The 22725-nt window shown below is 42.0% G+C and overlaps 2 protein-coding genes across 2 annotated transcripts; both read left to right on the top strand.

Annotated features, from left to right (window-relative positions):
• The first annotated feature begins 5974 nt into the window (after positions 1 to 5974).
• LOC120110194 (probable prefoldin subunit 2) lies at positions 5975 to 10495 on the top strand. The gene is made up of 2 exons (XM_039124512.1): positions 5975 to 6144; positions 9870 to 10495. Exon 2 carries the CDS (start codon positions 9875 to 9877, stop codon positions 10313 to 10315), a length of 441 nt encoding a protein of 146 aa, XP_038980440.1. The 5' UTR covers positions 5975 to 6144; positions 9870 to 9874; the 3' UTR covers positions 10316 to 10495.
• A 319-nt stretch (positions 10496 to 10814) lies between these two features.
• Positions 10815 to 20838, top strand: LOC103697005 (ATP-dependent DNA helicase Q-like 1). The gene is made up of 11 exons (XM_039115042.1): positions 10815 to 10872; positions 11376 to 11531; positions 13303 to 13688; positions 13772 to 14017; positions 14396 to 14559; positions 17502 to 17598; positions 17716 to 17759; positions 17895 to 18009; positions 18094 to 18447; positions 18542 to 18766; positions 20668 to 20838. The coding sequence occupies exons 1-11, from the start codon at positions 10815 to 10817 to the stop codon at positions 20776 to 20778; spliced, it is 1956 nt and encodes a 651-aa protein (XP_038970970.1). The 3' UTR covers positions 20779 to 20838.
• Positions 20839 to 22725: the final 1887 nt, after the last annotated feature.

The following is a 22725-nucleotide window of genomic DNA, read 5'->3' as shown; positions in this document are numbered from 1 at the left end:
TGGCAGCTGTAGTAACCTCCCTGGCATAAAGCATGGCTCTGTCCACCACCCGCCGTGGGGGTAAACGCCTACCCTCAAAGATGCCAGCATTCCTGTCCAACCAAATAGAATAAGCCAAATATACCCAGCAAATGCCGGCCTCAACAGTGCTGGGCCTCCTCATGGAAATCCTCAAGCAATGAATCAGATCCTGTGTCGACTCGACTGAGTGGGGTAACACGGATGGTGATAGGCGCCAAATCTCCCTAGCTCTGGGACACTGCAGAAGAGCGTGATCAATCGTCTCCTCGATCTCTGTGCACACCTCACAACACTGAGTAATCCTCATACCTCGCCTAACAAGCAAGCTCCTGGTCGGTAGGCAGCCCCATGCCACCTTCCAGATGAAGAGCGCCACCCGCGGGTGAACCCGCATCCTCCAAATCCATCCTCCCTCTATCTGCCGTGCTGGCTCTCGGCACAGTAACGTGTGAATATCCCTGGCCCGCACCTGAGATCTCCCTGATGGCATCCAAACTAGTCTATCCAACCCCTCTCGGGCAGGGATATGTAGGGCCAGGATCATCTCTGCCAACTGCTCCCCAAAGGTCTCTCTGATCAAGTCCATCCTCCAGCGATCACCCTCTGGCTCCATAAGATCTCTGACCCTGAGGCCGGCTAACCTCGACGTATCCACCATAACTGGTAATCTGCTAATCGGCTGCTCCGTCACCCAGCAATCCTCCAACACATCAATGGACCGCCCATCTCCAATGGCCCATCTAATCGCGGGAAGCACCAGCCCTGCCCTGGCACAAATCTCTCTCCACACCGGTGAATGGCGACGTCCAGCATGGGACCCAAGCACTAGGACACCATACTTGGCCCTCATCAGTGAAGACCACATGCCACTTGGCTCCAGCACAAATCTAGCAGCGTGCCGTGCCGCTAGGACCTCTCGTCTCGCCACCAAGGACTGCACCCCCAACCCACCATATCTCGTTGGCTGACATACAACCTCCCATGCCATAAGAGGGATACCCCCCATCTCTGTTCCTCCCCCAAATAAAGTTCCTATAGATCTGCTCAATTTTCCTCACTGTCGCTACTGGAATAAGAGAGTTGGATAGTAGATAGACAGGGATAGAGGAAAGAACTGACCGTACCAGAGTAATCCTGCCCATCATGGATAGTGAGTGAATCTGCCAGCCCTCCAACCTGCGTCTGATACTGAGCTCGAGGGGAGTACAATCACTGCTACGTAGACGCTGACCGGAGATCGGTACTCCCAAATACCTCAGTGTGCCCTCCTGCTCACCCACTCCCAGAATCTCCAAAATGGAGGTCTTCACAGTCAGTTTGGTCTTCGGGCTGAAAATAATTGCCGACTTAGATAAGTTGACCCGTTGACCAGACATAGAGCAATAATCACGAAGAATCCTCCAAACACTCAGTGCAGCCTGCCTAGTCGCCCGGGCTAACAAGAGGCAGTCATCGGCGAAGAGCAGATGCGAGATCGGTGTAGCCTCCACCACCGGCCTATAAACCTCCAGCTCCTGGGAGATCACTGCATGCCGAAGGCCCCGTGAAAGTGCATCTGCGCATATAATAAACAACAATGGAGAGAGAGGGCATCCCTGACACAATCCCCCAGAAGACTCAAAATACCGTGAAGGCGATTCGTTTACCAGGATGGCAAAAGAGGGGGCTCTGATACATCCCATAACCCATCTGATCCATGCCTCAGGAAAGCCAAATCCCTGCAAGGACTGCTGCACAAAATCCCATCTCATCATATCATATGCTCTCTCCATGTCAAGCTTGATCCCCATCAAACTCCTCCTACTAGAGGCCCTACCAAGATCAAACATGAATTCCTGCGCAATAAGGACATTATCTGTAATGCTCCGCCCTCCCACAAAAGCCCCCTGCTCCGGGCTAATCAGTCTCGGTAGAATATCTCTCAGTCGCAAAGCTAGTAACTTCGCCGTCACCTTGTACAAAGTAGTACATAGACTGATCGGGCGAAAGTGACTCGGCTCAGAAGCATCCTGACGCTTCGGTATCAGGGTGACTAGGGTCCTCTGCCAATCTGAAGACATCACGGCTGTACTAAAATACTGCTGTATGGCCGCCGTCACCGTCTGTCCCACTATCATCCAGTACCTCCGAAAGAAAAATGGTGGAAAGCCGTCCGGGCCGGGTGCCTTGTCCCCCTCAAGGGACCACATCACCTCCTGAATCTCCCTGGCCGATACCGGCCTAATCAATGCTGCTGTATCCTCCTCCCCCACCCGTATCAGTGGTGGCACAAGACCCTCTGACGCCACGGGGCCCGTCTGCTCAGACCATCTAGCCCTGAAAAAGCCCTCCAACACCCTACGAATCATATCTGGATCCTCCACTAGCTGCCCATCCTCATCCCTGATCGCCCTGATCCTGTTCCGATGCCTCCTAATCACTGCCGCCTGGTGGAAAAATCTAGTATTCCGGTCCCCCTCCTGGATCCACTGTACCCTCGATTTCTGTCTCCACAAGATCTCCTGCTGTCTCAAGAGGGAATCATGCATAGCTAGAAGAGACCTAAGCTCCCCCATCTCCTCCTCTGCCAAACCTCCCTCCCCGGCCTCCTGAATCTGTAACTTGGCAATGGCCTCCTCAGCCTCCTCAACCCTCCTAAAAATATTCCCCACCTCCTCCCGGTTCCACCTTCTCAACCTTCTCTTCGTCAGCTCCAATAGGCGAGATACACGATACATAGCATCACCTCTCACCGGTACGCCCCATGCCGCCCTAACAATCTCCCAAGACCGTGGATAACACGTCCAAAACTTCTCAAATCTAAAGGGGGAGCGAAAAGAGACAGCTGCATCAGTACTAACCAGTAAGGGACAGTGGTCGGATGCAATCCTCGGCAGATGACGGACCTGATAGTCAGAGAAATACTGAACCCACCCGGGTGTGGCAAAGGCTCTGTCCAATCTCTCCCAAACCCGGGCCTGCCCCTGCTGATTGTTGCACCAAGTGAACTGTGGGCCCGAGAATCCCAAGTCTATCAGTCCATGTGACATAATGAATTCCTGGAACTCCCTGATCTCCCTTTTATAAGTAAAGGCCCTCCCCCCCCTCTTCTCTTGGGGATCAACAATACAATTGAAATCACCTGCCACTATCATAGGATATCCCTGATTTATAAGCTGAGTCGCCTCCGCCCACAACCGCCTGCGCTCTCTATAATCTGTGCTGGCATACACCGCTGCTAGTACCCAAGGACTGCGATTAGCTTCCGATATTACTAGGATAACCTCTTGTTTGCATACACTGAAAACATCAACTTCATAGTCCCCTTGTGCCCAAGTCACAATAATACCACCAGATAATCCTTGAGATTCCACTGCATGGAATCCCCAAGACCTCGGAACTGCAGCTCTAGCCTTCTGAAGGCTCCGCCCGGATAACCGGGTCTCAAACAAAACACATATCTCAGGACTATGCAAATGCACCAACCTGCGAAAAGCCGGGGCAAAAGAGGGCTTCCCTGCACCCCGGCAATTCCAGAGGAGGGCTCTCATGATGCACTTGGGGCGACGGCGCAACCCGCAACCTTCGGGCCGCTTTCACTTCCTGCTTCCAATACCGGTTCCTCACCACACCCCGGGTCTTCTCCCTTCTCCAACCCACTGTGCTTCACCCCCTTAGCCGAAGCCAAAAGTCGTTGCAGAGCCTCCTTGTGTGACCCACTGTGGGATTGTGCCAATTGGCACACTATCTCCTCTGAATTCACAGCTTGAATATGCTGTGATCCCTCCTCATAGCCATCACCACATAGTCCCCCATCCTCACGGTCAGGGCCATCAACCACGCTCCCCATTTGATTCGAATCGGAAGAGAGGACTCCCCCATCACAGAGAGCAATACTGTGTTGGCGTGCCAGCCGGCACGCCTTGTCACCGTCTCCTCCCCCTGAGCTCCCTGTGATGATGGTACTACCCTCACCGACTCGGGTCACCTCCTCCTGTTCGTCGGCTCCCGTGGCTGCCGCCGGCATCATCGACCCAGCTCCGCCTACCGCCGGCTCGCCCATCACCGTCGCCAACAGCTCCGCCGCAACCGACGCCGCTCTTGCCAGCCCCCGCCGAGATGTGGATGTTGCCCCGGATTGCCGGCCGCCTCCAACATCCTCCTGCCCCAGCTTGGGTGTATCCGCCGTCGCAAGGGGCGGCGGCGAACTTTTGCTACGTCTGCGTGCACCTCCGGCCAGACGGAACCCCTCTCCCCGGGGAGGGAGATCCCGCTTCGGTGTCGCAGGCGGGCCGTTGGCAATCGACGGCCCGGCTCCCTTAATCGGCCCAGAAGCTGGCGGGGCCCGATGAGATTTGGTTGGACTGCGGGCCCTTTTCAGCGGACTTAGGCCCGGCCCAGTCGGACCCAGACCCACCTGGCCCAACTCGAAGAACCGATTCTCCCCTCTGAGTCCCCTCACCGGTTCACGGTTTGACTCGGCCTTCTCAGCTGGTTGACTCACCCCATCGTCCACCGCCACAGTCGATCCACCCGCGACCATCTTCTCCGGCGACTTCCGCCTCGCAACCTTAGTTGGCTTTTGCCAACCTTCCAGATCTATTGGGGAGACTGACGGCCGCGGCCCTGCCTCTCCATCGCCAGGGGCCACATTAGCATTAGCATCCACCGACGCCGAGCCCGTGCTGGTACTCGTCCCGGGCGCTTTCATCTTCCCACTCCCCCCCCCCCCCGGGAGCCTCGAGGCCATTAGACCAATTCATAGAGAGCCAAGGTCCGTAGATCCGAGGCTTCTCCGATTCCTTTGGTGCCTTACCTTTGTCAGGATTCCGAGCACTACAGCCATCTCCCACCTCCACATCGGTCGACACCGGAGACGAGAACACACAGGCCGCCTCCCCATGCCCGATGCGACCGCATCGATAGCAGTATTCGGGTAGATTTTCATACACGAACTCCTGCCAGATCTTCCTCTCCGATCCCTCCTTAGCTCCCTTCATAAAAATTCCCGGTTTCAGAGGAACTTTGATATCGATCTCCACTTTAACCCTTGCAAAGCCCCTCTTCCTCCCTTGGTCAGTGGCCGCATCCAAAGCCAGAGGTTTCCCGGCCGTCACGGCTATCTGAAGTAGTGTCTCTCTTGCCCAGAAGTCCAGCGGCAAGCGTGGGAGGCGCAGCCACGCTACCACCCGTCCCGCACCACCAGTGCCGGTGATAAAGTTCGGCCTCCACCGCTCCACTGTGAAGAGCTGACGGCCACTAAGCATGGTCCTCGCAACAGCATATCCTCCCGGTCTTTCTCGCAGGCGAAACGAGCCACCAATACCTCATCTGCCATTGTAAGGACTTCAACAGTATAGTCCAGGTTTCCCATCCGTCGCAGCTCCCGTCCAACCCACTCCGCCGGCACCTTCCGCCCCAGGCTCTGCAAGAAAACTGAGGTGCTACGCCATTCCTTCCTGGTCCTCTCCAGCGTCTCCTCCGGGACCTCCAGGACCTCCGTGAAGTGGCTCTGTAGAGCTCCCCGCTCCCGCTCCGAGATCCGGTGACGAATCCATCTCCCCTGACTCGTCGGTCCCTTAGCTACCGCCGCCCATGACGCACCTTTCGCCTCAGTCCGGAGAGGATGCTGCCCCAGCCCAACGGATCTCCCCTCCTTCCTGGTCCCCCTCTCATGAGCACTAGAAGCAGCCATTGAACCCCCAGCAGCCGTTCGAGGAAATCCCCGAAAGACCGCACGACTGTCAAAGCGGCTCTCTCTCTCTCCTCTCTCTCTCTCCTCTCTCTCTCCGATGGTGGCAGAGACTAATTCAGCTCTCGCGTTTTTATTTCCTTTTTCCCGTCTGAAAAATGCCATCAAGCGGCGTGTGACTCTGCTGCCGAGTTTATACTCCTCTTCTCCGTCGGCGTCCGTCCGCCGCCGGCCACCGCTGCCGGACCTTTCCGGCGTCCGACAGGGCCGCCCGGATGTCAGTCTCCGTCTCTTCCCTGGTTCAAAGTTGGAGCCTTTCCCCTGTCTTCTATTTCTTTGATCATTTCCTACCGAGCTTCTCCTCCCCACTTCGTCCTTAGAACCCTAGTCTGGAACTGTATTCTGGGGTTTCTCCAGCATCCAAAAGCCTCGGGTTTTGCTTCAGATTCCAGGTCGGCTTCGGCTTGTACTCAACTTGGTTCGTTCTAGGTTTTTAAAGTAAAGTTATTTCATTCCTTTAAATTCTCGATAGTTTGGAGAATATTATTGTTTTTTATCGGATTAGGGTTCTGATTTCTTGGTCGTTTTAATTCAAAATTGGAACTTTCCATGTCTATGTTGTGAAGCTATTATAAGAATCGAGGGTTTAATTCATTGATGTGTGCTGGAAGCTAAGTTAGATTCTTGTGCTTGATTTTTTGTCCAGTAATATGGATCTTTCATCTAAAAAGGAATAACAATATTAGGATGGTTGGTGATTAAAGCGACCACATTATGAAGTTGAGATAATTATCCTTTTCTTCTCTTCGTTAATGTTTGATGGTACTTTGAATTAATTTCTTACCTTCTCAGTGAGTTTAGGCCACACACACACACACACACACACACACTCTTTTGGTGGGCAGCTTAGTTTCCAATGTGTAGAATTAGGCATTTGGTTATCCTACTGATATTGATACTTCTTTGAGTCGCAAGCACCTTTATTGGTCTCTGGGGAATTCATTTGTGCCATGTTGTAATGCTTGAAATAATTGAATACAAGATTGTTAATGCTGTCAGATGATCTTCAGGCCCTCGAGCTATCTTTGCAATTATTCTTTTTGTAGTTGCATGGCTGCAGGCCAGTGGATTTAAGCTGCTAACGGATACGGGTCAATCAGCAGCAACTTTTTAGCAAGTTGGGTCAGATACAGTTGGGCTGCAAGCAAGTCTGCTTCATGATCGTGGACTGACTCGTATTATGCAGTCGCAAAATTGGTTCCAAAACCTAGTCACTATATGAGTGTTGGGTTTAGTTTGCTTTCTTGGGTCAAGTTGGGTTTATTTTATAAACCCAGACCCAATTCACAAGAACATGTCTAGATTGATTTTAGTGAAAAATATTTCATGTGCAAGGGAACATGTATAAATTGTAGGTGCTGTGGACAACTCATTTCATGTGCAGCTAGTTAATAGTCATATGGAAGTAATGCTAAACAACACAACTAACTGATTAGATTCATGAAATGGTTAAATATAGCAAACTTGAATTCTGTTAACAGAAGCAAACATGTATCAACAACATGCAACACTTCCGTCTTTTATAATGCTTAGCTACACCAGCCCCCATTATCTTACTCAAGGTAACATTAACGTGCAACTTTTATCAACAAATCAAAACATTATTAATTAAATTTAAGTCATCTGCACTTTTCTAATATCTGGACCTAACAATGTTTCAAATAATTTCAGTCTGCATTGGGTTGAATCCATTTTTTGCCAATGCTGGACCTGAAACAACTTACTTTTGATTCATTTGTGGTTGTTTGTACAGTATTTTGGACTAAATGAACTTGACAATTGCCATTTATCACTTGACCAATTTATGTATGAATTTACACTGCAATTTGTGCAATGAGCTCGGCATAAAGTTCTGTTTCAATCTCTTCAAGGTGGCTTTGCTTGCTCACTAGATTGTTGTTGTCAAAGTTGTCAATTGCATTAAAATAGCTAACAAGACTGTTTTTTGTAGCCCTTTGCTCAAGCAGATCCTTCAGAATGTAGAAGTTTAATCTAGTGAATCTCTGGAATCACTATAAGTTTCATATTAATCCTTGGAATTGAGTAGAGGACCTAATGATGAAATAGAATCTCTTTTTCCCTTAATTTCTCCGTTGCTGAATTTGGATCTTCGTTACGTTTTCCATATGTGATATGGAGCAGAGATTGTCCCTCAAAAGTCCAACGATATTGGTCGCCAGTATGCAAGTACAGGATTGTGATTCATGATTTCATCAATAGAAGATGGAAGGTGACTATACTATATGCAGAGTTTTCATAGCCAAGAAAGGAGCCATTTATCACGTGCATCTTTTCTTGCCCAGTGATATCATCAACATGGTATTAATAGCATGGGAAGGGATCTTGTTGCAGAAATCTAGCCTTGTGTTTTAATAATTAGTTTTAGTTGGAGGACCAGTGGAGATGAATTGCTATCATTAATTTCGGCTCTGAAGCCATATGTTGCTAGCCTGGAAGTTATATCCCAAAAGAAGTTTGAAGATACTTGAGTGAAAATTTTCAGTATATATTGAATGAGTCCTGAATTGTCTCTAGCGTATTGGTTGGTATCTCTCTTTGTATCTGGTCCATCAGATCTATTTTTTTCTTTTGCTGCTACCATTTGGGCGCTCCTGTTATGTAATTTTTCTTGCCCTATGATTTTTCGTTATCATCTTCATGATTTTTCTTTTGCACCTTAATCAGCTTGAATATTAAATGATCATTTCATATTGAAGTTTTGAGGTGTAAATGATTGTTTATGATCTTCATGGTGATCTGTTGGTTTTTGAAAATCCAACATTTCCTGGTTTCTCTTCAATTTCTGATTGTTCAAATTTGAAAATACTTCTGATGAAAAATATTCTTGTATGGAGGTATCATATCGAGGATTAGAGCTAAATTCAGCTGATCTTTAATTGCTATTCATGATTTGGATGGTCTTGAATACCAAAGCAAGTTGGTTGAAATGTTTATCTCAATCTTAAATGCCTCACATTATGGCAGTTTTGGTCTATACCATATATGATACATGTGCATAGGTCCAATTTTTGTAAACATCATATGCTATGGATCCTTTAGAAGATGCGCGGATAAGTTTATAAAACATAATGCAAGAGACACAAAATACACTATGTTAACAACCCAAAACAATTATCTCTATTGGGAAATATAATTACAAAAGGAGGCTTATCTATTAGATAATATGCTGTCAAAATATTTTGGTTTTAACAAGTATCATTCATATAGATAGGTTCTGTATCAAAGCATGACAGTTATAAGCAATAAATATATCAAAATGAGCCCAACAATCAGTGCACTCTGCTTTGCATTAGGAAGATCTAGTTTGGTACACACCCTAAAAGACAAAAATGGACTCAATGAAACTTACGCAGAGTTTAACGCATGACCAATGCACCTGTTCCAGATCTCATCCTTTTATTTTGTTGTACTGGAAGCTTGAATATGTGATATTTATGTGGTTCTCACAGAAATAATGACGTCTAATCGAAAATATTGATTTTGTTACTAATTGACCTGCTATTTTGGGCCTCTTCTGTGCTTCGTCAAATTCATTCTTGAGAATATGAAGTTCAAGTAGGAGAAGTAGGAGAAGGGTTGAAGTACTACTGCCGGAAACCATGCTTGTTCAAAATAAGTACGGTATGGTACCTGTACATACTGTACTATACCAGCATATGGTACACCATTTGGCTCCGGCATAGCAAAGGTGACATTGGCTACATAGAGTACTATACTGAGGGGCTCACTGCATAAGAATTCCTTATTGTTATGATTCAATATACCTAGTATGGACTGGTAAGAACTAGTAACTTCAACCCTTTATATTCGGTGGTTCCATTAGTCCCCATTTGCTGCATATCATAGAATAGATGTTGGATCTCTGGGCAATGCTTGAATTACATGTGATGGAAATGATTTTCCATTGATATATGTCCATGTTGAGCTGCACAGCAGTAGAAGTGCAGAGCAAGTGAGACCATACATTATTTGCTATAAATTGAAACTTGAGAATGCTTGATGACAGAAAAATTGACAAAATATTGATGTTATTTTGACAGATATTTCTTGCTAATATATATTTGCATATATCTTATTGAGTTCTTTATATTTTCAGGAACCATGGCAAGCAAAGCTAGTGTTGACAGTAGGGAACCGGTGAATGAGCAAGCAATTGCAAATATATATGCAGCCATGCGCTCTGATATCAACCAGCTCTACTCAAAGATCACGGAGTTGGAGATGGAAATTAGTGAGCATTCCCTTGTAATTGGTGCAATACAACCACTCGATCCCTCTAGGCGCTGCTATCGGATGGTTGGCGGTGTGCTGGTTGAGAGGACGATTAAGGAGGTCCTGCCTGCAGTGCAGCGCAACAAGGAGGGCCTTGAAGAGGTCATTGCTCGCCTTAACGAGGCATTGGAGAAGAAGAAAAAAGAGATTGAGGAGTTTGAGCTGAAGCATAAGATCAAGATCAGAAGAGCAGACAGTGAGGCTAAGGACGACAGTAATCGTAAAGAAGGTTCCGCCCAGGGTGTTCTTGTAGGTCCAGCAAATGAGTAGGGTGAGGAATGCTACAAGAAGTTAAAACAGTTGAAACATTTAGATGAATATGTGGTTGAGGTTAATCATAGGCACTAAATTTTGTGCACGGGTATGGTTATATTTTTTTGTCGAACATATTTGTGTAGCTAAGTGCTGTGACTGCTTCCTCTTAGACAAATCTATAGTTTCATGTGAAAAGTTTTAGTTGGCCTTTCTTCTCTGTATGTTTGAAAGCCCAGTGCAGCAAGAACGTCCCAGTGCATTACAGGATTAGTTTCGAAGACACCAACCTGTGCCATGTATGATCATGGACAATAAGCCTTGTTTATTGTTCGGTGGTTGCGGGTAATTTGACAGGGCTCTCACCACTCTATGTCGAAGTGGATCATTTGCAACTATTAGAATCCAAAGGCTGAATGGTCAAATGGAAAAATAGGTGAATGGCTGAATCTGAAAGAGTTCTAATTTATGTGGGGCTCACTGATCTAAAACATAGATAAGTGACCACCCCAAGAAAATGACGACACATGTTAACACCTCTACTAAAATTCCACCTCAAGAAATTACAGAACATGGTAAACATGTATTCAAAATTTTTTGGTCTCCGACAAATATTCTAGCTGATTCATTTGATTCGTGGAAGACTCGTGCTTCATTGCACTTTTAGCATACGACCTGTAACCTATTGATCTTATATGCTTAGGACCTGTAATCTGCCAGAAACTCTTCATAAGTCAGCTCACAAATTCTATCAAGAATATAAATAAATTAAAGTATGCCATACCGGTCTGAGCCAGATAGTACGGAACTCAACATACCGATTTAGTATCAGTACTATAGGTAACATATTGACATTCGGTACGTCAAAAAAATTTCGTACCATATTGATACTGTGCTAATATGACACTGGCACAAAATTTGGTACCAATAAGGCAAATCTCAGATAAAACAATATCTTTTATTACATCAAACTAGTTTTTCCCGTCATATGACATATATATTACTGTCTGAGGGGAAGGTTCGGTCCAAGCTCTGAACCTGGACCGGACGGTTTTTTTTTGCCCTTTCCCGCGCACAGCGCGCCGCTTTTTAACGCAGCACGAGAGAGAGACAGAGCGAGCGAGCGAGCGCGAAATGGAGATTGAGAGAGCACGGCTTCTAAGCTTGGCATTGGATTTTGGGTTCGACGAGGAGGTCGCAAAGCACTGCTTGGATCGGCTCGTCGATCTCTACGGTATAGCTGGATCAAAACCCTAATCTTTACCTCCCCCTCCTTCCATTTGCTTTGATCTCCCGTCCCCAAGAAAGCGTCGACTTTTAGGGCTTGATTACTCGTGGCCTCCTCCAATCATCTCATTCCCCTTAAATTGTATTTCTGATCGAAAAGATTAAGTGCCCAAAAAAACCGCGGAATCAAGAAAGATGTACTCAATTGCTTTGTGCTTCTTACTTGCATCTTTTTGTTTTTGATGCTTGGTAAATTAGGTTAGTTTGGTACAGAATGGGATTATTGGTGATAATCTGTTAGAACTTCTTTTGATGTGGTTTCTTGGGAACCTGAGATTGTGATTAATGTTTTAGATGTTAAAAGTGACAAAGGCAATGATAAAATTATTGAGACATTATAAAGGTTATCCTCTAACAAATTCCTCTTCAAAAATTTGGAATTTTTCTGAATATTGCTATTTGTCTTATGACCATGCGGCTATGAGATGCTGGGTCAAAATGCTAGCTTTTCTTTTTTTTTCTCTTTTTTCAGTTCGGTGGGGTTAGTATTCTCAACTGACATGCATAAAAGATGTAAAACTGTGGCATTTACGTCAACTCCTATGCTATTCTGCAATTTGACTTACCTTTTTGTTATGCTCATTTGTTTTTATTGTTTGAATGTAATGGGAGCACCCAAAAGTATGCAAAGGAGGGGAAAGTTTTATAAAAACCACATTCTTATAAAGCTGCAATCTCTTATTCAGAAGGTGGAGTCCTTTATGCATATATTCTGTTTTGAGGAGTGGTCTAGTCAGGTGTTTGGGTCAACAAAGGAGCCCTTCAGGTGTTTGATCGGGCCACTTTATATGATTTCTATAAAGAATAGTATTGGTTGGTTAGAGAAGGGCAGGCAGCCAACAATAATATGGTCTTTGAGGGATGTATTGGGCTACTTTTGTGTCCTAATTCAAATCATTGATTAGGATTAGTAATAGAAGGTCTAATATCAGTTGTAGGTTGAGGGAATACCAGTATTAAGATTCTATTTAAGAGTCTCGGTATCTCTCCGTATGGGGTTGAATAGGAATTTGTAATGTTGTTAATGATTATTTTGTAACTTAATAGGCATCCTTTTCTAGCGTAAACCACTGTTTGGTCATGCTATTCTTGTTTATTGGAGAAGTGATCTTTCTATGGATAAAGGAAGGTTTTTTTGGCTAAAAAAAGATTGTTTGTCAACTGAAATGAAATAAAATCATCATCACCATTCATCTCTCATTTTTGTTTCTTCCTCAAGAACTTAATTAGGAGATGCCATGTCAGAGGGTCATGTGGAGAAGTGATCTTTCTACAGATAAAAGTACAGGTTTATTTTAATAAAAAAGATTGTTTTCATCTGAAATGAAATAAAATTTCATCATCATCATCCATCTCTCATTTTTTATTTCTTCCTCCATAACCTTAATAGGTGGGGATGCCATGTCATAGGGTCGTGTAGATTGTTGTGTAATTAACATTTAGCTACCGAAGAAAAGAGGACCCCTGGTTGAAAGAGTGATTTACAGCAAATAATAGCTACACCCAAGATGAAGTTCAAGAGCTAAAATATTTTATTTGAAACAAAGTATTGTATTCCATATGGTCACAAATTGGCTGAGGCCATCGTCTTTTTATGCATTTGAGACACTCTTAACGATGGACACTGTATAGTAAAAAATCCAGAATTTTTTATGTGCTTAGAATCATGAGTTATTCTTTTAATAGTTAAATAATAGTTCATTTTATTCGTGGTGTAGGAGAGGATGGTAAGGAATTTGTCACTGTTGAGCACTGTGGTGATGATTTTCTGGCTGCATTGGCTGATGCTGTGCAAGAAGATTGGGATGATTTGCAAGCTATTGAATCTGAAGCTTTTGGAGCTTTACATGACATATTGGGAGAAGGTGTTTCAAATGATAAGGAAACAGAGAATGGGGTTGACTTGGGAGATGTTGTGATGGGTAAAGGAGATTCATCTGGACACCAGGGCCAAGAAGAGTTGGATAAGTTGAATAGCAGTGATGACTCTGATTTGGAAGTCTTGAGCCAGAAGAATACAAGTCCTGATCCTTCCTACAGCTTTCATAAAAATAAAAGTCATAAAATCTGTCAAAGTGTGGGTAAACGAACCTCAAGGTTACAAGTAAGCTACTCTTCTTCATCTGCTTACAGTAATGCTTATGAATTCTCTTGTTATTCTGAACTTTATTATGGTTTTATTTCAAGGATTTTTCTCGACCAGCCCCATCATATCCTGGTGCAGGGATTTTTTCTGATGCATTTCAAAATGGACATGAAACTCTATGTTATGAGGAGCTGCATGCTATGGATGATATTGAATTGGCAAATGCTGTAATATTTGGCAACAGAGCTTTTCGATCTCTGCAGTATCAAGCTTGTAAAGCAGCAATTGAGAACAGAGACTGCTTTGTTCTTATGCCCACTGGTGGGGGTAAAAGTTTATGTTACCAGGTTAAACCCTTTCTATATTTTAACAGTTTCATTTCATTACAGGCTTTAGACCAGTTCAATGATGCTTCTTAATGCATTTTCACAGTTCACGTAAAGCCTTGTTAACTTATTATGAAGAGAATGTCTTGTGGTGATGTATGGTTGCAGAAGGACTTTCTTGTGCAAAATTCCTTAGTCATATAAGTTGTTGGAATTCAAAGAGGAGTTTCTACTCATTTAAATTGGAAAATACATCTGTTTCTTTGTTTTTTTCAGTTACTGCCTATTTATGTTGAATGGGTTTGAGATATTAATTAAATATTTAGGGCCACTGAAAGCCATAAGAATGTGATCTACAATTTCCAGCAACCTTTGCTAACACTTGCATGTAATCTACAGCTCCCCGCAACTCTACATCCAGGTGTCACTGTTGTTGTATGCCCTTTGCTGTCACTTATTCAGGACCAGATCATTACACTGAATATTAAGTATGGGATACCTGCAACCTTTTTGAATTCGCAACAGACTGCTTCACAGGCATCAGCAGTCATCCGAGAGTTGAGGTAAGGATCCTGTTATGTTAGACTCTCATAATAGTACTATAGATGATATTGTCCTGATAAAAGCTGTCTATTGGAAATGGCATGTTCTAAAGTTTGATAATGTCTAAGAGGCTAAGAATGTGAATGCGGTGTAAGATGTCTAGTGATTTTAACAAGTTGGCATACATGGTTACAATTTTATATTATTGAGTTCATGACTTTTTTACCAAATTGATCTTCTAATTTTTACGAATAATTAGTAACCAACCATTCAAGAATTTACAAATGTCATGATTAGTCTTTAGAAATGCCCATTACTTACGAGGGAATCATCATTTTCTAAATAATGGTTTTTTCTAAGAATGTTATTGATTATTCTTTGTTGTTTTCAGCTCCTAATGCATGTTGTTTTTGAACGCACTTGAATTTTTTACATTGTATATTTTTAATTCTTTAAAACAAGGTTCACAATCATGATGTCGAGTGCCATACTAGTCCGGTACCAAGTCACGATAATGCACACCTGTAGGGTACTGGTTCATTATTTTTTGACTTGTTTTGTTTTGTCAATTTTTTGGTTGTTATGGTTATTTTAAGGTTTAGGGATCTTGAAATTGTGATTTTAAGATCGTTCTGATATTATTTTTACTTCATATTGGTCCCAAGAAACCATTTGATTTCTTAATGTACACAATTGTAGTTAACAAAAATAGATGTTGTTAGCTTGAAAATACATGTATCAAATAGATTTGAACTACAAAACTGATATCTACTCCTCTGTGGAATGTCTATGCTGCTTGTAGACATCGGGATCTTGTTCATTGTCAAGGATGCGGTTAGAATTGTAAGTTAATACTCCCTAAAAAAATTATGCTATAGCTTATCTTCAGGGTTCGAGAAATGGCCAAGGATGTTTCTTACAGGATGGAACTTTTTAGTTTGTGGATGAATTTAACTCATGCAATAGGAGTAATATGGAGTTGCCAAATGCCATTTTGCATTAATAGGCTTTTCTTAATAGATCCATATTTCTGATGTATCATTGTAGTGGGCAATTAGGATGCTCCAATATGACGAGTCATCAATATGTGGTGGATGTGTGATAACAATATGAAGGTTCTTGATGTTTATTTTTATTATCAACGATTGTTGACTCTTTTCTAGTTCAAAATTTTGTTGATAGGCAGTTAGATCCCTAGTTTAAAAAACTCATCAAGTCAACTAAAACTCGGTCGAGTTAACTTAAGCAAGTCTTTGAGCTGACTCGATGGGAGGCTTGGCTTGTATAAAACTCAGATTTTGAAGCAATCTTGACTTGGGTAACTCCCCGGGCAACTTGATAATCAGACCGAGTTGCTTGACTCAATTGAGTCTTATACACTGACTATAGTCCATTTCAATACCATCTTCTTTCAAATTATCATCCCAAGCAAGTCTTGGAGTATGCCCTTTAGTATATGAAGTGTGAAATTACGACAACACAAATTAAATGTGAAGGGTTGGGGCTTCTATTCATCACTCACACCAAAACTACATTGTTCAAAATTCTCTGACCCATCTCCGCAACCCCGTCATTCTCAATTCCTATCGTGCATTGAGAGGGTTTTGCTGGCCACCACTCCTAGCACTCAACACAACATACAATAGTAGTTGATATCAGTCAGAAGTCCGGTGTTTGGGAATTGTTCAGCGAGGTTAAGAAATTCGGAATTTGGAAAAATCTGGTAAATTTGGTAAAATTCGGAAAAGATATGGCATATATATTAAAAATAAATATTCATATTCATATAATATAATATATAATATAATATATAATATACTATATAATATAATATATAATATGGTATATAATACAACATATAGTATGGTATAGCATAATATAATATCAATATATTTCATTAGATTCATAAATAACATTTAATATATACTATCATACAATATATTATATAAAATTGTTATACATAATATATATTAATATAATATACATAATTGATTCCAATTTAGATAAAGGGGATTTTTGAAAGAAGAAAAAGTGATGAGATGAGATTATGGTTTGTGAACCAGGCAAGCTTGGGAATGATTACTAGAAGAACAGAAAGATGGAAAATAAAGAATTAAGAGTAACGAGAGTGAGAGAATGCTAAAAAAGGTTAGAGCATAGCCTAGCTTTTAATGCTGCCTTTTTGTTAGAATTTAGTGCGTCCTTTCCAGAAAAGGCAGCGTTTCCAATTTCAAGTCAAAGGCTCCCCATTCTCGAGCCTAGTTTTCTTGTGACAGCTGCCTGCTTCAGGATCTCGAAGCATGAGCTGGGGTTGTTTTCCGAAATGGAGGGTGTTTATCAAGCAAACAATATATTCACTGATTCATGTTTTATTTGTGAATATCACAAATTTTATGATATATTCACGATGCATTTGCGAACTAACTTCGAATTATTTGCAGAACTATTGATTTAAGATATCAACTACGGATTGTTCACAAATTTTTCAAAAATTCAGTGAATTTTGTAACTATGGTTGATAGCATGTAAAATAGTTATTGGTATTTCTTTTTTTTATTTTAATTATTAATTAATTACTGATTGTATGCTAACAATAAATTATATATTTAGGGTTCTATATGCCCATGTATATAAATATCTCTATTTATGTTCTTAAAAATCACTACCAATACCACATATTTATAGTTAATAATATATGTTATATATACATGTGTGTATATTATCGAGTTGATGTTCAAGACTCACTAGGTGCTTGGCTGAGCATTTGAATCGACGCGACTCAGCTAACTTTTGAGTTATAAACTATGTTTAGCTCATCAGCTATCCATAGAGCAACAAGGACAAAGTTGAGAACTGCAGCACCAAAATTTATTGAACTGTAAATTTTGATGATAAAATGATATAGTTTATTTTTAGACAAATAAATCTTCTTTGCTTAAACCATCTGCCATTCTGTGTACAGAAAAAATATGCCCTCATGCAAACTCTTGTACATCACTCCTGAAAGGATAGCTGGGAACTTATCATTTCTGGATATCCTAAGAAGCTTATACCAGAAGGTAGTTGTTTGACTCTAAAAAAGTAATTTGACACTTATTTCATTCATAACTTATGAATTTTGCATTTCTTGGTGGAAATAGTGTCAAAAAGAAGGCCTAATTATGATTGTCTGACAGGGTCTGCTTGCAAGATTTGTAATTGATGAAGCACATTGTGTTAGGTAAGATCTTTGTGATAGGTATTTATTGTAAGAAACCATCTCTTTTTAAGTGTTATTCATGTTCGGACCAAATATATATAGTGTAGGCAGATTTTTAACTATTCTGACTCTGCTTTCTGGTCTTTTGTTTCCCAGTCAATGGGGACATGACTTTCGCCCAGACTACAGAGGACTAGGATGCCTCAAGCAGAAATTTCCTCGGGTTCCTGTTATGGCATTAACTGCAACTGCAACCAAGTCTGTGCAGAAGGTAGGCATACATTTATTTATTTTTAATTCTCTTTTAAATTTGATTAAAAGGCAGTGATCTTGAATCTGATGGTGACATATGCAGGACATCTTGAATACTTTAAGAATTCCTAATGCTTTAGTGCTTGAGACAAGCTTTGATAGACCTAACTTGAAGTATGAGGTTGTTGCTAAAAGCAAAGATTCACTGAAGCAGCTAGGGCAATTGTTAAAAGATCATTTCAGTAATATGTGTGGAATTGTATACTGTCTCTCAAAAAATGAATGTGTGGATGTTGCCAAATATTTGAATGAAAAGTGTAAGATAAAAACAGTATACTACCATGCTGGTTTAGCAGCTCGTCAGAGAATTGCTGTTCAAAAGAAATGGCATACTGGAGAAGTCCATGTTGTCTGTGCAACCATTGCATTTGGAATGGGGATAGACAAAGCAGATGTTGTGAGTACAGCTAAAAGTTGTTTCTTAAAAATTGCTAAATTGTCGAATCTGCTTTGTTCTCATATTTTTTGCAATTCCTATTTTATCATGGCAGCGTTTTGTTATCCACAATACGATGTCAAAATCAATTGAAAGCTACTATCAGGAATCAGGGAGGGCAGGAAGAGATAATCTTCCAGCAGCATGCATTGCTCTGTACCAGAGAAAAGATTTCAGTCGAGTTGTATGCATGTTACGGAGTGGACAAGGTTTTAAGAGCGAAAGCTTTAAGAAAGCCATGGGTCAAGCAAAGAAAATGCAAGAATATTGTGAACTGAAGGTATCCTAACTTCTCATTTTTTTGTTATTTGACACAACATGTGTTTTTTTTCCTACTATAGGTTCACTGAAGTACAAATTTGTAATACCTTTTTCAGTTTTTGTTCGATTTTGCAAACATCTTGCACATGTTTGTAGTTCATTCCTATTTGGTTTTCCTAATGTCATCATTTTTCTTTATTTTAAAGTGTATGAGTAAGAGTCTAGGAGAAGAGTAAAAAGAATGAGAACAATTATGAAATCAATTTTTAACGATGCCACTCCTGATAGGTGAATCCAGAGTCTCATTATCTTCATGTAATAATATGAGAATAACTGATGCCTTACTTGAAGTTCGTGCTTTATTAGCTGGGTTTGCAAGATCCCATTGTTCAGTGACACTCCAGATGATATTTGAAGAATAGCAAATTTTCTTACAGTGGTTTAGATAGTGATACTAAGGAGGCTGCTGTTAGCAAGAAGTAAAAACATTGCCATCCTTGCTAGTTTTGGTCTACCACTTGGAGACTGATGCCAAACCAGCTATATTTGTCAGCTGCTTTTTATGAGAACATCTCCTGGTCTGCGTTGTATGGGTTGCAATACTGCTTGGTTGTAGTACAGTAACATAGCTGGGAAAGACTGGCATCATACCTGATTTTAATATAGGATCCCTGAATATACCTCAACCCAAGTGTCATGTGAAATATTGGTAATTGGTAGTGAGGGAGTCACCTTTTTTTTCTAAATGTGTTTTATAATAATCAGAAAATGTCATTGATGGCTTGGCAATATAAAAGAAAAGCTAGGCAATCGCTAAAGTAGAGGATCAATGAGAGGTAACACCATGCTTTCTCAAGGTTGTAGATTTCTCTGTGCCAGTGGTCATTTTATCTGTACTGGACAGGTCAGTATCAAGCTCTTGCAGGGATTGGGTTTACAAGTATGAATTAGAGTGCGACTTTTCATTACACTATCATCAACTAAACAGGAAGAATCTCTGCAAGACATGATTTTACTTGGTGCTCGAATTCTTTTTCCTTTTTCCACATATTTTTAGGAGTTTGAGTCCAGAATTTAAATATGCATTCAAAGGATTCTTATTCCTCAAATCTGTACGTTACGCTATATCAGTAGGACTGCCTCAATTTGGTCCTTTGATCCCCTTTTTGTGCCTTGGAGAGGAATCTGGGTCCTATATCAAACTTTGCAATGTTCCCTCTTAAACCAAACTATCTCTAAGTGTAGATATGAGTTGCTCCTTTGTTAAATGATCTTAAGATACAGCAAATTAAGTTGGTCTGACAGACGCCAACTAGACTTCCAGTGTTCTGGCAAGCTCTTCTCTTGCCTAAGTGGATGGCCATGGAATCATACCAGTTCGTGGGATATTTACATTAGGTTAATAAATAATTCTGAAATATCCATTAATATTTCCAATTTAGTTTTATCAACCTAGAATTGTGCTTAGCCAACCTCCCTTTGATGGGAAAAGGCTGGGATGGTGATGATGCGTATTTGTATGCCACGGAAGATTGATTAGTCAGACACATTCAAGTAATGCCACTGTCGGCGTTTTATATAAGAATAGTTCTTTTGACTCTTAAACATTGTTCATGCAGACACCTGTACAGATGAAGACTTGTACATACATGTGCACATGATATATTGTTTGTTAACAGTCACTGCTACATATGTGCTGCTGAACAGCCTAATTGAATCGATGCTATTCTGTGTTTTTTGTGGGTCCACACTCAGGCATTAAAAAGATTGATGTTGAGACATTTGCTGCTTATGCTTGCTCATGCTACGCCACTGAGTTCAATATTGCTTACTATGTGAAAGATTATCTATGAAATAGACGTGTCTGCATATATCTTTATTGCGAATCTTTTACATTGTGAATTTTTGTTCATGTTTCAGACTGAATGTCGGAGGCAAACACTTCTAGAGCATTTTGGAGAGCTTTTCAACAGGCATGGCTGCATGTCTGGTCCCAGTCCCTGTGATAACTGCTTAAAGATGTCTGGATGAATCTATCTACTCTGATGATTTGTATGCATTCATCTTGAAATAGTCCAATTAATTTCTATATGATCCTTCCTCTACAATTCTTTTACCAACCACCCCCACACTCCCCTCCCCCCCCCCCCCCCCCCCCCCAAAAAAAAAAAAAAAAAAGCGGAAAATAAATAAACAAATAAATAAACTGGATATATGTTGTCCCTGCAGCTGAGAGATTGAACTGTTTTAACTTGAAGCTGTGGCCATTACATTTTCAGAGATTTGTATTTGGAGGCTGGTATAGAACAGGTGGTGATTGTGGACCTGGGGCTTGAAAATCTTGGGATCAGAACATCACATATCAGGTTTTTCTGCTTTTTGAAATTAATTTTATATATTCAGCATATCATCTTAGACTTTTGGACAGCCATAGTGATTGTTTTCTTTTCCAGTCATGTTTAAATAAACAACAAGCTCACTTCTATCAATTTGCCCTTGATTTTATTGATCATACTTTGTCATTGCTTCCTATCTAATGCCAAAATTGAGTCCTCCCACATGGTAATGTGTTTCAGGCGCCTACGATAACTTCTACATCGATCTTAGTGCACGCTGATTCTAGAGATAATTTGGTTGTGCGCGCATCTTGATATGATCTCCGGTTTCACATCTTCTGTTGCTAATCGTTTAGTTGAAATAAGAGTCTCTAGCATTATTCTTACCCGAAAACCTCTAGAATTTATGAATCCAGCATTCAGTTCAAATCCTAAAATATTAGTATCTTAATTGTAAAGAACTGGGGATCATGGATTGTTCTTTCTATATCCAATTCCTTTTTCCCCCTCGATCCTCCACTTCTCAGCCATACCTGATGGTTGGAGGTGTAGCATATTCTCGTGCAGCTAAGATATTAATAAGAGGGGGAAAAAAAAGGATGATGAAATGATGAGAATTATCATCATTAGCCTTGCCACCTTTCGTCAAATTAAGAAAAAAAATTACATCTGCGAAAAATAACACAAGAAAATTGAAACAATATTTATTTCCTTAAACAATTTTCTTCGACGGTCTAGTCGTCTTGGTCGCTGCAGGAGTCCAAGCATTGGAGCCTCATCTGCTCATAGAACCTTGCAATGAACTCCTCAGCTCTCATGTCGATCGAATGCGAGGCTCCGCTCTCATCGGTGGCATCCTCCTCGTCATCGCCGAGAGCTTGGAGGTCCTCTGCGGAGGCATAGCGGCTTATGCCTTCATCCGAGCAGCCTGGTGATGGTGGTGGGAGGGGTGTGTCATGAAACAATTCATGCTCGACCAGCTGCGCTTGTGGCAACAAAGATGGGCTGCATTCGAGCGGTTGGAGGTGGAGGGGGCGCATGCCACAGAGGAGGCTCCTCCAGATGCTGCGAGTTTTGGCCGGAGAATCGGGAGCGCTTGCATGGATGTGGGTCTTCTTGTCTGGTTGGCGGTGGCGGCGGATTGTCAAGAGGGTGGCTCGGAAGAGGTTCCAGCGGCTGCACTTCTTGGATGGTGGTACATGAGGAGGAGGGACAGAATTGGTAGTGGTGGTGGTGGTGGTGGTGGTAATAGTTAGAATGCCATCATTCTCTTCTTTCTCCATGAAGGAGAGAAAGAAGAGAGATGGGTCCCCTAGGCCTTGGAGGCCTTCTCCTCGATTGTGAGGCCCGAGATAAACATGGGGGAGGAGAGAGTTTATATATGGTTAGCATATGTTGTGAAGGAATGGTCTGCATGCATGCATGCATGGGTGGTTTGGTTTGAAATGCACGTCGCTACGGTTGGAAGGTGGCCTGTGAAGAATATTTTTTGGTAAAAGATTTCTAATGATGAAGTTACCCTTGGGATGATTTGGTCTACTTGATGGTTTGTGGTACATTGAGTAATATGGATGGGCATATGTGGGAATTGGATGATTGCTGGTTCTCCTCTCAATGGTTGGGGGAACTACATCGGTGGAGG

This window comes from Phoenix dactylifera, chromosome 1 (assembly GCF_009389715.1).
Source record: "Phoenix dactylifera cultivar Barhee BC4 chromosome 1, palm_55x_up_171113_PBpolish2nd_filt_p, whole genome shotgun sequence".
In the NCBI taxonomy this organism is placed as follows: domain Eukaryota; kingdom Viridiplantae; phylum Streptophyta; class Magnoliopsida; order Arecales; family Arecaceae; genus Phoenix; species Phoenix dactylifera.
This window is presented reverse-complemented; position numbering and strand designations above follow the sequence as displayed.

Bases quoted from the DNA above. Each gene is read 5' to 3' on its own strand.
- LOC120110194 (XM_039124512.1), top strand. From the start codon at position 9,875: ATGGCAAGCAAAGCTAGTGTTGACAGTAGGGAACCGGTGAATGAGCAA.
- LOC103697005 (XM_039115042.1), top strand. From the start codon at position 10,815: ATGACGACACATGTTAACACCTCTACTAAAATTCCACCTCAAGAAATT. The intron at 17,599-17,715 runs GTAGTTGTTTGA...ATTGTCTGACAG, and splicing joins TAAGAAGCTTATACCAGAAG to GGTCTGCTTGCAAGATTTGT. The intron at 18,010-18,093 runs GTAGGCATACAT...TGACATATGCAG, and splicing joins CAACCAAGTCTGTGCAGAAG to GACATCTTGAATACTTTAAG.